The sequence below is a fragment of the Coprinopsis cinerea genome (genome assembly GCF_000182895.1).
Source record: "Coprinopsis cinerea okayama7#130 chromosome 5 map unlocalized cont3.5, whole genome shotgun sequence".
NCBI lineage: Eukaryota > Fungi > Basidiomycota > Agaricomycetes > Agaricales > Psathyrellaceae > Coprinopsis > Coprinopsis cinerea.
The window spans coordinates 2,553,053-2,569,040 of NW_003307540.1; the positions used below are offsets into that span (position 1 = coordinate 2,553,053).

At 49.3% G+C, this 15,988-nt stretch overlaps 5 protein-coding genes across 5 annotated transcripts; 2 read left to right on the forward strand and 3 right to left on the reverse strand.

The window, feature by feature from the left end:
* Nucleotides 1-273: 273 nt before the first annotated feature.
* On the forward strand, nt 274-894 carry CC1G_14699 (hypothetical protein; the record flags this gene model as incomplete). The annotated part of the gene is made up of 1 exon (XM_002911224.1): nt 274-894. One exon carries the CDS (start codon nt 274-276, stop codon nt 892-894), a length of 621 nt encoding a protein of 206 aa, XP_002911270.1.
* Nucleotides 895-1,701: 807 nt separating this feature from the next.
* CC1G_01476 (hypothetical protein) lies at nt 1,702-3,542 on the reverse strand (the record flags this gene model as incomplete). The annotated part of the gene is made up of 4 exons (XM_001837512.2): nt 1,702-2,373; nt 2,424-2,958; nt 3,012-3,166; nt 3,222-3,542. The coding sequence occupies 4 exons, from the start codon at nt 3,540-3,542 to the stop codon at nt 1,702-1,704; spliced, it is 1,683 nt and encodes a 560-aa protein (XP_001837564.2).
* An 841-nt stretch (nt 3,543-4,383) lies between these two features.
* CC1G_01477 (hypothetical protein) lies at nt 4,384-5,622 on the reverse strand (the record flags this gene model as incomplete). Its single annotated transcript, XM_001837513.2, has 3 exons — nt 4,384-4,505; nt 4,553-4,880; nt 4,933-5,622. The coding sequence occupies 3 exons, from the start codon at nt 5,620-5,622 to the stop codon at nt 4,384-4,386; spliced, it is 1,140 nt and encodes a 379-aa protein (XP_001837565.2).
* Nucleotides 5,623-7,406: 1,784 nt separating this feature from the next.
* On the forward strand, nt 7,407-8,107 carry CC1G_14700 (hypothetical protein; the record flags this gene model as incomplete). The annotated part of the gene is made up of 5 exons (XM_002911225.1): nt 7,407-7,465; nt 7,534-7,611; nt 7,667-7,698; nt 7,768-7,925; nt 7,982-8,107. 5 exons carry the CDS (start codon nt 7,407-7,409, stop codon nt 8,105-8,107), a joined length of 453 nt encoding a protein of 150 aa, XP_002911271.1.
* A 1,209-nt stretch (nt 8,108-9,316) lies between these two features.
* CC1G_08120 (hypothetical protein) lies at nt 9,317-14,620 on the reverse strand (the record flags this gene model as incomplete). The annotated part of the gene is made up of 4 exons (XM_001837514.2): nt 9,317-10,141; nt 10,289-10,954; nt 10,988-13,718; nt 13,800-14,620. The coding sequence occupies 4 exons, from the start codon at nt 14,618-14,620 to the stop codon at nt 9,317-9,319; spliced, it is 5,043 nt and encodes a 1,680-aa protein (XP_001837566.2).
* Nucleotides 14,621-15,988: the final 1,368 nt, after the last annotated feature.

Consider the following 15,988-nt stretch of genomic DNA (forward strand, 5'->3'; position numbering starts at 1 on the left):
ACGAGTTGCACACCCGGTTGCCTAATCCATCCACTTCCTTCTTCTTTTGGCTGCCCAAAAGGGGATAGATTTTCTTTGGACGGATATAGTCGGCCAGAAGGGGGTAAATCAAATCAGACAAGGATAGAAAATCAGGAGAGTGGCCTTATGCGACCACCGCTTTTCAATCGGAGAGATAAGGTCCAAGTGAAATCCATGCGATATATCAATAACAACGATTGCATTTCACACTCCTTTAATACTTTATCGAATCTCAGTGGCGGCCCCATTGACATGGACATTCAACTCGACATCCCCGAAGGCGCGTCCAGCATTGAGCGCTGGTTTGCAGGAATGACGGAGCCACTTCTTCTCGCCGTGATGGGGTCACTTCCTATCAGTGCTACCATCGCACTTGGAAGGACCTCAAAGCGGCTTGCCCGGGTTGTGCGGGTATACGAGAGCAGGATATGGTGCTTCTATCGTTTCCTTGATCCTTGGATGCTTAATCCGAAGATGCTCCTTGTGATAATGGAACTCGCGGCAGCAGTTTGCTCTGGCCTTCAGTCTCTACGCTTTCTTGATCGACTTGGTCCGGACCTATCGAAGCCATTGATGATCTATGTCCGGTTTGCGGGAGCAAAATCACTGGCGCGTCATCTCCTCGAGAACGGGTATTTCCTTGAAGGGACCAGTACCACAACAGATGGGTGGAAGAAGGCCCAACGACGCGTCAGCTGTGTTGGTGCAACGCTCGACCCATCCGCGGGAGGATTCCGTTGTCTCGACCAGCTTCATTTCATGAAGACCGGGCCCAACGGAGCTGTCACGATGGTCAATATTATAATCACCAACGGCGATCCGATTGACTACGTAGTCAACACGGCGGCATGCAGTATGTTGGAAGTTGCCTAGGATTCATCGACAGGACACTGATTGCATTCACAGCCTCCATGGTCAACATTGTTACGGCCAGACAGGCGATATCCGTCTTTCCTTATCCGACATTCGTCCTTAGAGAGGACTACCTTTTTGAAACCAAATCAAAAGCGACGATAGAAGCCACCGAGACCTTCCATCGTGAATATCCGATTCCCTTCAATCTACACTTCCGATTTCGCTCCCCCCCACCAAGATGTATTAGTAGTTGGACAAGAAACCCAAAGGATCGTTACTCATGGCTCCAGCCCACGATAGGTGAGCAGAACAACGCATCCACATCGTTGAAAAGGCTGACGGCAAGCAAATGGGCAGACGAAAACGAGTTCAACGAGCTCTTCAAGTCGTATCAGGAGCTTTACATATACAAACGACCTGCGTTGCACACTTATATTTACCGTTCCGAAGTCTTGTTTCACAGGGAAAGCCGATCGCGCTCACTTAGAGTAACTATGTATTACCCTGTAACATACCAGACGTGAGCCTGGAATCTTACCTTCGTTTTTTCTTTTTTTTTTTTTACTGTTCTAAACTTGGTCCGCCTCCTGGACAGTGATGTCCCTTTAAAAAGAATACCCTTCCCTCCTCGTATCAGCCCAATTTGTTAGGAAAAGCTGAAGTACGCTGAGCACACTATTCGACGTTGCATACTTACATTGGTCCGAATACCACCCCGGTGCCATGTACAGCGCTTCTTACTAAGACGGCGAACCAGTGTCATCACGTTTTATGCTAGTTGAAGGACAATGAGTTATTCATATCACAGGCATACACTGCGGTTATCTAATCTAATGAGATGCCGTTGGCAGACTCCGAGATGGGGGATAAAACCGTGAAATCCTCGAGCTGGACGGATCCTGACGGGCTGGATGCGTCTCCCTCCACCAGTGGGCTCGTGAGGGAATTAGGAGGCGTATTCACAGATCCTCGATTGTCCAGATCATAATGGGGACAAAAGGGGTTGGAGCAACTCGACCACAGCTTCCAATACACCACTACTTCCCAATCTTCCCACAACGGGAGTCGTGGTACCAAGTCGGGATCTTCCAGCTTACATGGGGGGTCGGGCGGTGGTGAAGGTGTTGGTGACGTGAAACCCCAGCGCTTGGTTGAGAAGGTATCATCGGGACTCGAGTCGTCCATATGGAGGGGGGTGTTCCAGTAAAATGTCAGTGCTCCAGGGTCTTGGAGGGTCTTTCGAGGATTCTTGGGGCAATATATACCACAAGGAGAGAACCAGGTGGCATTACTGCGAGATAGAATGCTGTGGGGGTTGTGTGAGATGAAGTCGGCGTCTTGGTAACGAGAGAATCCGGTGTTGGCAAGGACGTGAAAGGGGAAGAAGGAGTAGACGGTGGAGCTGGATATGGCGTTGAATTGGAGAGAGTTTCCGGAGCGGAAAAGGGTGGCAAAGACATTAAAATCTCGGCTCTCGATCACTCTGAAGGACGATACCTGCCTGGATGAGTCAGCAAAAGGAAAGGAAGCAGGGGCTAGAAACGCACATCTCTTGTGAACTGGGTGACCCTACCCGTACCGTCAGCGGTCCAGGAACGCGGTAGGTATGTCTTGCCCTTGCCATAACCCAGTTTCTGCAGTTCTCCATGGAGCTCGTCGACGTTTTCAGAGTCCACCATCAGATCGGCCTCTTGGACGAGCGTGGTTTGGTTTGTGAGCAGGAGGCGAGGAACGGCACCAACAACGAGAGCACGGGTCCGATGGAGGAATGCCAAAAAGGTGAGGAACTCATGGTCACGGAGGTGGCCTGATAAGAGGTGTTGAATCCTTTTCCTGACATGGACCTGAGTACAAACGCGAATTTGGGTGCAGAGTGACGAAAATAACGATAAGTGTTCGAAAGGAACAAATCGTGCGATGCGGTCAATGAGTTCAGGCACCTTGAGGGGTGATCGATATAGGAGAGGTTGTGTTGGTCGATGGAGAAGAGGACTACGAGCAACAGGCCAGGATTTCAGGATGGTGCGAATTTGACAGGGGATGGCGGCATATTGAGATCGGTGAGCGTAGTACAGCACTGTTCTGTGTGCAAGAGGTATGTGGGTGCAAATCAAGGGTCAGAGCGTGACACTCACGTTGCTGCGATGTACTCATAAAGCCGAATGTACGCCTCATCGATGTGTTCAACTCTGAAGTCGGCGTTATATTGGACAACCAAAACGTTCCCCTTAATTGTAACGCCGGAAAGCAACGATTCGAGATGTTCATTGTTACTAAGAGTGGTTTGACGCTTGAGAAGAAATCAGTAACTTGAACACCCAATTACTACCAAATGAGGCACTGACATAGTGGGAGAAGAAAACAGCATATCTTCTTGCAAGCGCTTGGCTGGATTCAGGTGGTGTACTGACAAGCGCTACAAAGGATCGAGGGTCGCTGGGACCACGGTGATGTATCTCGTCGTTGTCGACAAAAAGATCGGAGGCAACATCCAGCGGGCGAGATAGATGTTCATAACCAACATGTATAGGGACGTCAACGGCCAGAGGGGTGCCCCGAGTTGGGAAGAGGGTGCACCGCACGTTGGTTGTTGAATCATGTTTGGTAGCGATTGCCATCAGTTCTTGAGGGGACAGCGTGGAAAGCAATGCGTTGGACTTCGTCATTGCGATGGTACATACGTGAAAGTCGGTGCAGACACGAAACAGGGGAGAGGGAGAGCATTTAAACAAAACTGAGTTTTGTACCTGAGATGACGCACATTCATTGAAGATATAATACAACAGTGCAGCGACAGGAATATGAGCCGCCACGAATACAGAGGATGCAAGGGCATTTCTCTTGGCAACGTAATTTCCACGTGGCATGGGAGGTGTCGAGATAAAACAGGCAGCACCGGGAACATCCGAGATGCTAAAGCCATGTCCGTTAGTGGCGGCACGCGGCCCCAGTCTTCTCTCCGATCGCCAGAAAAGACAGCGGTCTACGAGAAATGATCCATTCCTAATCAGTAGTCTCTCGTCTCGGCTTTCTCATCCTCTCTCGATTGAGCGACTCCTCGTTATGGTCGGGAAAAAGGGGGATTCGCACGCTCTTATTAGCGTATCTCATTCGCCTTCCACATGGTGGCTCTCCGCCGCCACCAGCCTCCTGTAAACCACGCGTGCGGGAACCATCAGCGGTGCTTTGCCTTACTCTGAGTGGTCGACATCCAAGGCGTTGAGTGGTGACCTAAGCAAGCTTTCCGGGACTCTTGGAAATCGAACGGGGTCGTTCCAAGCCTTGCCCTTCGATACCCAAGTCCAGTCACGGCCACCCGTGTTATTGTCACCTGTGCCGGGCATGAAACGCGAAGAGAGTAAGAGATTGCAGCTGAAGCAAGGTCTGTTAATATTGGTCGCGACCTGTATCTGTAGACACCAGACATGGAGACATATGGATCATATATGCAAGCGGAATCTCGAGAAAAAAACATAGGCTGTAACGAAACGCATACGGGAGAAGGAACTAATTCGAGCTACCTTCGTCAACGAACTTGTACTCAATCACCGCCTCCGAAAGGACTTCGCCATTCGGTTTACTGTCCCAGTAATAGATTGTCTGCCTGATTGGACTTTCCATATCCGCGTCTGTAAAGGGTTACTAAAAGAATAGAAACGCGGAGTAGGGAACGTACCAGACAATGAAAGGAAAACTGGATTAAAACGATACTTGTTCCTGTGTTCGTGCTTTCTAGGCTTTTCAGTCTCCTTGCCCTTGCCCTTCTCGTCGCCCTTCCCGTTACTGTTGCTGTTGCTGTTGCTATTGTCATTGTCGTTGCCGTTGCCGTTGCTAATGCCGTTGCCCGTGCGCTTGGCTTTCACCACGAACTTCCAGTCTTTCTGGCAAATCGGATGTTCTTCCCGGACAAAACGCCCACCCGATGTATACTCCCACAGGCATGGAGTGTCCATGCTAAAGTGGAAGGGAGACGTGATGACGAAATACATGGAGTGAATTTCAGACTATAAGAAGCAGTCAGATAGGGTTCATTGAAAGTACGAGTCAGAGATTCACCTTGGGAAGGTTTCGGAATTCGCGGAAAACATGAACAACCTCATATGGAACCTCGACAACTTGAGGTACTTGCGGCTGGGTCAATGAGAACCGGAAAACTTGCACGCCGATGGCCTCAACGATATCCGTGTAACCCTCCGTGTTCCTAGCCACCAGTCCTGGTGGACCAGGGTTTGATGGTCCGGTGATCCTCTCTACCAGGTACCCCGTGGGTTCTTCGAGGAAACGAGTGACGAAGTGACTGAACTTGTCATTCTTCTCCAAAAAGGGGGATAACCCTCGGAAAGATGGTGTTTCGTACTCAGGCGGCGAGGGAGAAGGATTCGCTGGAAGAGCAGAAGCACAGGCCTTTGGTTTCGACCAATCTTCCGGTTCTTCCGTGATAAAGTGGGATGGGATCGAAAAGCGAAGTTGGTCGTAGCTAGGGGCGGTGCTAGGATACGGCGGGCCATTGCGGCTACCGGGGATGATCGTGGATGACGTAGATGGGACTGTGGAACGTATGCTATTCGGAAGTTGCGGAGTTACAAAGGTCGATTGTCGTGAAGAAGAGCGTCGTGGTGAGGTCCTTCGAGAGGAAAGGGGACTGGATAACAATGGTAGAGCTGACTGCTGTTCTCTGTGCTGAGGATAGGGGCCACTGTGACCCAATAGGGTCCTTGTTCTCGAAACTGTTCGGTCTGCTCCCATTGTCGACAAGTACCTATAGCTATATAGTGCTGGTTAGAGGACTGGGGGTAGATAGAAAATCTCAGTCATTCTCACCAGAAAATCAATGGAGAGATTTATGCAAGATAGGGTTGGAATTCACAAGTCATGCCTGACAGGTATATATACCAGAAACCTTCGAATCATTCAAGAATCAAAACCATGTTGGCGCGGAGTTGAAACAGAGTCTAACTACAATACGCCACCTGCTCATGAGCCGTGTTATCAGCGTTGGTTCAACGAGGCTACTGCATGTTTTCCATCATTAAGTTTTACCAAATCAATGGGAACCATTGTATATATTGAAGGTCTTTGGGGTTCATAGCTCGAAAGACCTCCAATATATACAATGGATCGAACAGAACTGCAATTTCCAATAGCCAAAGGAAGGCAGAAGGGACTCCATGTCCTCTCACAGGTACACAGTCCATGGATTACGGATTTGTGGAAATGCTCGGCTATATAGGGATTCCTCTTCGGGTGTCATCTGCGTTGACGAGGGAATCATCGGCAGTAATCTATCACCGAGTAAGGTTACAACCAACTGATAGTGCGGATCCTGGCTGCATATACACCTACTTCCAACACCGCTCGATGGATTCGGGATCCTCCTTGGCCACTGCGGCATGTCATGCCAGTTCAATCTATTTCGTATGTCTCCAGACGTACCGGCTGAACGGCACCAGGAGGTGTACATGCGTCACATTAAGCAAACGCAACAACAATATCTTACTTACAGTAGGGCTCAACCTGCAAGTCTGATAGGAAGCTCCACTCACGAAGTAGATCTTGAGTCATCAGGATGGCAGCGCTGTTGAGATAGTCTTCTCCCCGGGCTATTTCGAAAAATCATATACCTGTGTATTCTCTACCCTCCTCTACCTATGTAACTGTAACTGACGACCATAGAACGTTGCCCTTGCGACCGCGAAAGGAGATAATATCGCCCGCTACATTCAAGAAAACGCGCCCAAAAATCGCGCACATGACGAACGGATCCTCCCACGTGATTTGGTATATTCGGGAGTGTCCCTTTTTCAATTTGATCGAGGCTCGCGCTGTCCAAGATACCCACTGCACTGGCACATGCTCCAAGGCCTTTCAGCCCGGGAATTGATTTACTATAATAGGAACAAAGACAATCTAAGTCCCCGAGGGGTATACGCGTTCAGGCATCGAAGTTGAGCTGCATTGGGCATTGGGAATTTGGACAACCTTGGACAGCGCGATCCAATCGCCAGTGGATGGCAGTGCAACCCGTCCCCGTTTTGATACGTAATTCATTAGTTTTGTTCGAACTAAAGGTACCCAACCGACTGGTTGACAAGGATGGTCAATCGATCATCTATGGCGCAGTACTTTCCCGCCTGGTCATATTATGCAACCGTGGGCAGTGCGGTCAACTGGAATGAGAATGAGAATGAGATATGGCTGACCACATGAGGTTGAATTAGTACTATACTCGTCTTCGGTCTGGATCCCCTATCAAAAATGCCCACCCGTTTCGGTCAACAGATCCAATCAGATCCAATCTTGGGCATCGGTGACCTACGTCACTGGCTCAATTAAGCAGAACTCAAAATGACGAAACAAATCAGGAAATCACGGGAAACCACATTGGGCAGCGGGACTATCGAAGTTAGGTAATGGCCTTCCACGTGCCGAGCTTCATGAAGAACCCGCCTGCGAAGCCGATCTTTTCTTGGTTTCTTTGTTAGAGTGGACTCGTCCCTATTTGGGAACCAAACGGCTAAAGGACGTCGATCATGCAGGCTCAGAAAGTGCGTGGCCAGAGCGGTGCCTTGATTGTTCTAAACATTGCAGGGTCCACGTTTGGAAGACATAGGCCATACATACTAAAGTAACCATCTGCAGACGCATTTTTCGAAACAGTCGCAAAATCACCCACAAGCTTCCACGGAAAGGTAACAGCGACCACAACAAACGAGCAACCTACCTCTATGACAACATGTCAGTGTTAACAACACTTCCTTCATTATCATTTCCGCTCACCCCGTCGCGCTAGGTACGAAGTCGGCGATATTATCAAAAAGAAATGTGCGCCCCTCCCCCTTTTTTTCGAGTAACCGGGAACAGTGACCAATACATCTGCCTACCTGCTTACAGACTCTGTCACTGGCCTTTACTTCAAAGACGGTCCTTGCCAAGTCATACAGGTGCATGAGACTTCGAGGGCGGCGGCCACCGTCGCAATCGTCAAGGTTATCAGGCGAGCAAAGGTGCACCCAGACTATTTCCAAGAGGACCTTCGCACGCTAAGGCATGTACGTCGAATTGGACGCGAGGTGATGAGGCAAATTTCAACTTGCTGAGACTCCAGGACGACCAGGATCGTGGCCCTCCCTCGCAAGGTGCGGAACGTCGGGATGATATGAGTGAAGAACAGCTCAACGCGCGGGGGTGGGCGATCGAGTTGATAGGCGAGAAGCTGCATATGGAGCAGTAATCGAGAAGTTCATCGCGTGTGTACTGCTGAATCGATGAATCCACAGCCCTGAGGTTCAGGAGCCTCCCGCCGCAAGTATCTTCATATTGCATTAGCGCGCTATAACAGCTATTGTCAAGGAACAAAACAGGAGGTACATACAGAGATGAGGAAATTCAGTTCCAACCTCTCCAGTGAATGGATCTTGATGTCAGAGGTTACTGAGCTGGCTAACATCTTCGTCCTACAAGGCGTCTGAATTGCTGGATGGCGTTGGAGCAGTTTCTGGCAGAAACAACGGGGTAACATGCCTCGGAATCGAAGGGGGAGAAGCGGGAACGCGTTGACATAACCACTGAACGGTGTAGTGATCGATGGAATCTGGTAGCAACCAATGTGATAAACTGTATGCCAAGCTTGCGAGCAATGCGGCCAAATTGGCACGAAATCTAGGTGGTGGTGACCAGAGGAGTGAAAGAAAGAAAAATAGAACACAGTACAGTTCGGCCAGCCTAGGTGTAAGCTTTAAGCCCAATGGGTTTGACTGGATGTGCGAAAGAGATGTAGTTCCGTTTGTCAAGTGCGAGGGAAAACGGGCGGATATCGTGGCGGTCTCGCGACTCCGTGGGATGCTGGGATGCCTGGCACCTCCAAGGAAACAGTCAGGGAGTAAGAGATGGAGAAATAGTGGTGGGCGGCGAGAGGGCCAACGAAGGTTGATGTCGTTGTTTCGTAATTGGGAGTCCTACATGGATAATGCGCTTCAAGTTCGGATGGCCATGACTGGATAATTGCGTGTTGGATGGAACTTCAAGGCCTTTGGCGTCGTGTACGGCAGATGGGATGATTTGGAAAGAGAATGGCGGTATTTAAATATTTCAGTTTTGAATCAAAGACTGGGAAGATGACGCGACCCCGGAAGATGAAGGAATTTGGTTCGGAGCGCAGGTTCGGAGCAACTTCGACGGTCCAGCTGAGCTTGAAACGCCTTCCTAATAAGGTGTTGTTTGCTGCAACCAAGCAAATTCGAGGAGGAGGGGATTGGAACGAATCGATGTTGCTGAGCAAGTTGTGGTGAATTGTTGTTGCAGACGGTGGAGGCCTAACCGAAATGTCACATGATGCCCGAAATTGTTTGACTCGGAGTAATGTGAGTGTGCAAGCGGCGAATGAGGTGAACACTGATTTCGCATGGAAGTGAGGAGGTTGATTCTAACGGATGCAAGTGGATTAGTCCTTGTCTTGACACAGCAACGTTAGTTCTTCCACTTTCCATTCCTCCCGAGTCTGTTCCTCAAGCTCAGCCAGACGTGCGAGCTCCCGTCGCAGCTCGTCTGAAAGCCGTTGAAACAATGTACCCTCCGGAAAATGGCGAAGAATGAGCAGTCCAGATAATGACTTGACTCGGGATAGCATAACATAAACACCTTGACCTCGAGCAGTGTTGAGATCGACAATGCATTTGTCGAGTGAACGCCCTTGACTCTTGTAGTCAGTGTAGGAGTATGCAGGTATGATAGGAATTTGGTATCGCGTGAATCCCTTGGCACCGCCTAGCGATTGGGGGAAATCATACTTCACTCGATTAGGTGTCGGTACCATGGGTATTACACCCGTTCCCAGCTCTTCGCAAAGCTTTATCTTACTGCCATCAACTTTGACATAAACCACAGTTGCATGGCGGACACCTTCAGAAGAAGTCCTGTACCCGATGCCTACAACATGGCCCTCGGCACCATTGACAATACCTTGCTTCAATAACACGTTCTCAGTCACCATAACTCGAAGCCCAACAAATAGCGGCAATCTTCCAAGAGAATCCGACGTCTCTGTAGCGGGCAAGTCCCAGAGGCGATTCCGCCATAGTGCCGGAACCTCCTTTCTTGACATCATATCTCGCGAGTGGTAGATGTAAACATGCTCGCCCGCTCGCCGAGCATGGTACTCAATTAATCTTGCGTTCACAGAATCCCGAACCACCTTGATCCCGACCACTACTGGAGCTGACCAAAACAAGGGTACCTCTGCAGGTCTATTTTTGAGGACATTTGAAATCTGCCGTTGACGAAAATATTGCACATATCTCTGGTCAGACCAAACTTCTCCCTGTATAGGGGATCTCCAATGCTTGATACGAACATTTTCCAAAACCTTTCCAAAGACTGGATCCTGGATCTGCCGTTGATTTTTCTTCAGGCATACCACTGTCCGGAATTGCTTCCACAGGTAGGCTCCAGTCATAGAATTAATTCCCCAAGAGCTATCCACCTCCTGTTGCGACGGATTCAACATGGTATGAGAAAACAATGTTACTTGTCGCGGAGGCTTCAGCTGACAGAAGTCACCCAGGCAAATAACGTTGACGCCTCCAAAAGGGCTGTCTCGACTTGCAGGATCCTGACCCTTTCCCATTTTTATTCTCGCATTCAACTCTGCGAAAAAGCTGGCACCAACCATGGAAATTTCATCGATAATGAGCCATGAGACATCCCTCCACTTCTCTATGAGTTTATCCTTCGCGCTGTTATTTTTTCCGATCCCAGACAATATAAGCGAATGAAGGGTGTGTCCACCAATGAGCACTGCTGCAATTCCGGTGGGAGCTCCCACTAGCAGTTGTGAGCCACGGTTAAGGCGTTCGAATAACATGATGATGGATTTGATGACGTAGGACTTCCCCGTTCCGCCCATGCCGTTAATGAATAAAAAAAGCTGCTCACCACCGTCGATGAGATGTTTTGCAACTACCAGGAATGCGCGCAACTGCTCCGTGTTGTCACCAAGTTTCCTCTCTTCTATCAGGTCGACAGCAATTTTCCACCGGTCATCACTTTTTGACCGACCCATGGCTACTGACAGACGACAGTTCTGATGGTCAAGGGCCATTGATTCCAGACCTACATCAGGAGGCGCAAATTCCCTGGGTTCAGACCTCTTCTTCCCATTGACTGATGCTGTCGGGATTGGGCTGAACGCAGCTTGGACCGCCTTCTCCTGCGCCAAAGTGTTGACTAAGGCCTGAACCCGTTCCAGACTTTCTTCGTCTGCCAGCTGCACCTCGGGATTCTCTTTCGGATCAACATCCATGAAGTCGTCTTCTGGGTAGCACCTTTCAAAATCATCCACCACCTGAGAAGTCAGTTGCTCCTGGAGCCGTCGCTTTGCACCGTGAGCCTTTGAGCTGTTCCCATCAGGACTCGGAGCTGTTACCGTTCCATAGACACAAGCATTTGGGTTTGAAACGTATTCAGAGTCACCCAGTACATCCGCTAACAGCTCTTCATCAACAAGGGCGCCTCCGGAGGATTGGCCTTTGCGTTTAAACTTTGATCCGAACTCGCGGCTCTCACGCGACTTTGCTAAAGTGGCCATGTTTTCAATAACCTTCAGATGACGGGCCGAAAGCTTTGGCTGAAATGCTCGAAAATTATCGTACCACGACGCTTCTGGAGCAGGCTTTAGCTCCACTGGCTCTCGCCATGGTTTAAACAAAGTTAGCATATCACAAGCCCATCTCTCCTTTTCGGTTTCCCGATGTGCGAGGTTTGGCCCCAATAGGACGGGAACTAGACCTTCCCTTCTCAACCGCAAACCATGAGATTCATATTGAGGGTGTTCGACGGAAGAAAATTGTTTCACAGACAGGTTACGAACCTCCGGACGATCCCGATGCGATTCAGGGTCAACTACGTTTGATTGCCCTGGCTGCTCGGCGGTGCGTTTCTTGGAAGGTGTCCTCAACTGTTCCTTCTCGGTGAAAGCCAGAAAATCATAGAGACAAAGGATTTCAAATTCCTCTTCCACTGGTCGATGGATGTAGTCCAACCGCTGGCTGGAAACTGAAATCTCTCCTTCAGGTTTCAATGTCAAAACGACGGAGAGGTTCTCATCCGAGCCAGAGCCAGTCTGATCTGTCGACAACCGTACAAAGCGCACCATTTCACCCCAATTAAACGACCTGAACACCTCACTAGTATAATGATCACCACTACCCAGAATGTAACTCATGATCTGCGGTTGCGAAAGTTCCTGCCGCCCTGTCATACAATTCACTGCGGTCGTCACGGCTGATATAGCACTTGGCTTCGAGTTTCCATCGGTAGCGCTCTGTTCAACTGCCTTACGCTTCTCATCCACTCTTTGAATTGCATACGACAAAGCCGAAAGACCAACATGCATTGTCATCGGTGCTTTCGTGATGTAATCTGTCACATAGTACATGCAACTTGAGGCGTCTTCTCCAGACAAGATGTAACGGATATCCATATTTCCCTTGAACAAAAACATAACCAAGGCAGTGAAATACGCCATCCTCCCATGCTCTCTTTTGACATTAATCAAGCCGGTCTCCGTATCAATTATTGTCTTAGCTCGCATCTCGCCATCCATGCCTAGCCGGCAGTTCGCATCCGTGTGTGGCTCTCCCCGTTTCAAATATTTCCAACAAGTAGGTGTGTGGACATGAATATTGTACTCAACCAGTAGTCGATTGAGGTACCCTGGGTACTCTTCCCAAAATTCCTTCCTTTGCAGGGTAGAAAATACGGGACCAAGCACAGTTCCGGGATGTGGCAAGCCAGCATTCCCAACGAGCTCGCGTTCGGATTGCCGAGTTAAATTAGCAACATTGGACCGGGGCTCGTACCCTGCATAATTAGACTGCATGACAAATTCCAGCCATTCCGTCAAGCGATCACGGTATTCTTGCGAGGAAGCCATGCGGTGTCTAAGTTCTTCAGGAGAGGGATGCCCTGCTAACCATACCAGAAAGTGAATGTGCAGTGTTCCTCGTCCCTGTGCCTCTACCACCCCAAAATACGCTTCGCACTTGCCGTAAAGACCCTGCTCCTGACCATACCCGAGGATGATCCAAATGAAAGCACGGACTATCACATCAAAGAATCTTGCGCAAGCAGCCGGATGCTCGTTCGCAAATTTAGTCCTCTTATTCTTATCCGGCATATGTGATCCATTCAGAAGGTCCTCCACGCTGTAGGGGCTCCCTGCCAAAACATGCACCAAGAAGTTATCCCTGTCCGAAGGAGTCAGTGTCAAGAATAGCGTTGGAGCGCCCCTGTTGTTGATTATACCCCGAATCTGGTTTCTCAGAGCCAGCTTTTGAGCAGCACTACCTAGCACGTTTCTGGATAGCAATCCAAGGCTCTGAAGAGTGCGAAGAACTTTCTTCTCGGACTGGGAAGTCGGGAAGTATTTTGGGTCGTTTTTATACTTCTCAGAAAGCTTCAACAAGACCTCTCGGTCTGTGTTCAAGATTTCCTCAGTGATCTTGGATCTTTTGCTCTCGGGCACATTGAATCTGATTGTCTCCGATACGGCCTTCTTCTGCAGAACATTGTAAAAAACCAGTGCAAATTCAAGGTCACTTTGAATGACGGGATCGTCCATCAACATCATGTGTCTCAGCTGTTCTTGCATGCTGATCTTTCGAGTCCTTTCTGGATGATGGAATCCCCCAATGCCCCAAGGGTCGATGTAGGGGTGAGTCCAGGATAAGATGAAAGGATTGTCGAAATCGGGGATCGGTAGTTGACCTTTCCGAATACCAATGTACCCTTTCCCCGACAAACACCGCGCGACCGCGCGATCCCTCATATCTTGAAGCGCAACAGGACTGTCATCAGATAGTGTGAACCCGACATTCTCCATCAGGATACACCCCGGATCATCATCATTATCCCCCGCCCCAACGTACCCCGCTGTTGCTTTGGCCATAGTAGCGTTGTTTCCCATATGTGCAATTTCCACGGACTCAGGGAAGCCCTCCTGGCCTTCCATTAGCCCATTAAGATATTCAGCGCTGAACCCTTTAAATCCTCCGACTGCCTTGTAATGAGGGTTCCATTCAAGTAAGAATTCAATCATTGTCTTCACCCGAGATTTACGCGCCAAGATTGGTTGGTACTTCTTTACCGTCTCTGGACTCGGCTTTTGATTGTAGCCAGTAACTAATACGCAAAATGTATCGCGAATAGTCTCAGGCGGTGGTGGAAGGAAGGAATTCAGCTTGGGGATGTTCAATGGTGCCATGATAACATTGCCCCTCATTCCTTTCGCTCCTTGCCTGTACGTGTTCTCGCCATCAATATGCTCATCCCTGACCGCGTCAAATCTGACACAAATGGTGTTCGTTCGGACGCGGGAAATAAGCGTTTTCTCGAAAAGTGTAGCTTCGTCGAACGCTCTTTTGACGGCAATGGGAAGAGATTCCCGACCATAATACAACCAATTGCATAACGCGAATTTTGGCATCCGGTCAGTGTTCAGATCCTTCATGCATGCCAGACAAATCCGCATGGGACCACGTTGCTGTGGTAGTAAAAGCCCATTCGGGTGAAGAAGTGCCTCTTTGTAGGCCACGAAATTATACGTCCGTGGAAGGACATGCTTTGGAAGTTTATCGTTGCGCAGAAGCTCCAGGTTGATCTGCCTAGGGTCAACAACGGAAACATCATCCTTGAACGTCCTTTTGGCGCAAACTGCACAAGTAACCTGGGTGAGGTTCTCAACGCTCATTTCCATCTGCCATTTGCGAATTATCTCTTCCTGATCAGATTTCGATGGGACACGTAAGTGATCCGTGTTCGAATCATCACCCTCTTCTAATGCTTCAGCCCGCGAAGATGCCGCTATCTGTGGGTTGGCTGATGGCGGTTTCGGGTTGGCCGGCAACGCAGAATGACGGACCCCTCCTGATGGTTCCTCTGGATGTTGAACATCTAAGTCTGCTATCTGAGAAACGAAACGTTCCTCAATTCTTCTGCGGGGGTTTACAACACACTTGAATGCATAGAATGTAGCCTCGCACGATGAATTGCACTTGTGTGCTATCAGCGACGTTCTAAGAATCGGAACTGTAACATTAAACGCTCTGACACCATGAAAGGCGGCTATGCTCTTCAATGACGGCCCATTAATAAACCGATGGAACTCCAACAAACGCGAAAGGGCCATATTTGTCACGACGAAACTGGCATCCAGTAACTGATGCTGCAGTTGAAGCAAATCATTGGTAACCATTTGGAGTTTGTAGTACTCATTGAAGTGACGGATCGTCATTGTCTCCTCCGTAAAGCCCCCGTTAACGCTCCTGAACCTTCGATACGTAAATCCTGAACGGTGCCAAGGTATTTAAGCATACGAGGATGACCAAGGAATAGAGCACCTAAACTAACCTTCATTTAGGGATCTGGCGCTGTAGAAGTGAATGGTACGATGAGGAGGCATCGAAGAAGGGATGAGGTCGCGGATTACAACATCGTTGTTGGATTTTATCAACAGACTGACAACAATGACAAACAGAGAATAACGTGACCTCTCGGCAACGCATCGGAAGAAACCGAGATGAAACCCTAAGCCCTAGAACATCCATCATTCCGAGAGACTCGGACAAATTTCCAAAAGGAGCCATTTGACCTTGACCCCTTTAACCCTGTAGCACTACGTGCCCAGGAACACTTGTAAGGTTAGCTTATTTGGAGGCTATTGGCTTCCATTGGCCCTTGGGGGAAACCAACTCCGTTCCGTGCCTTCAAACTTGCAGCCCTGCTCCGATACCGGGTCTCAGTGGACGAAATAGCGAATGGCTTCAAGTGGACCTGGCCTGGGATTTCTCGGCCATTCGGGATTGGTTTTTGGAAAGAGACAGACGGCTAGCCGCCCGCACGAGATTCCCGATTCAAAACTCCATGGCGTCCGTGTGCGCTAGACACGATTTACGAATGCACTCGTGCGTTCAAGCGGAAATTTGAGCTGGAAAAATGAGAGGGAGAAAGGAGTTTGCCACTTGAGACCCTTGAATCATTTCGATTTCCGGACGGTGCGGTGTGGTTGAGGATCGCCTGGAAGAATTTAGCCGACCCGTGCATGTGCGAGGTGTAGCAC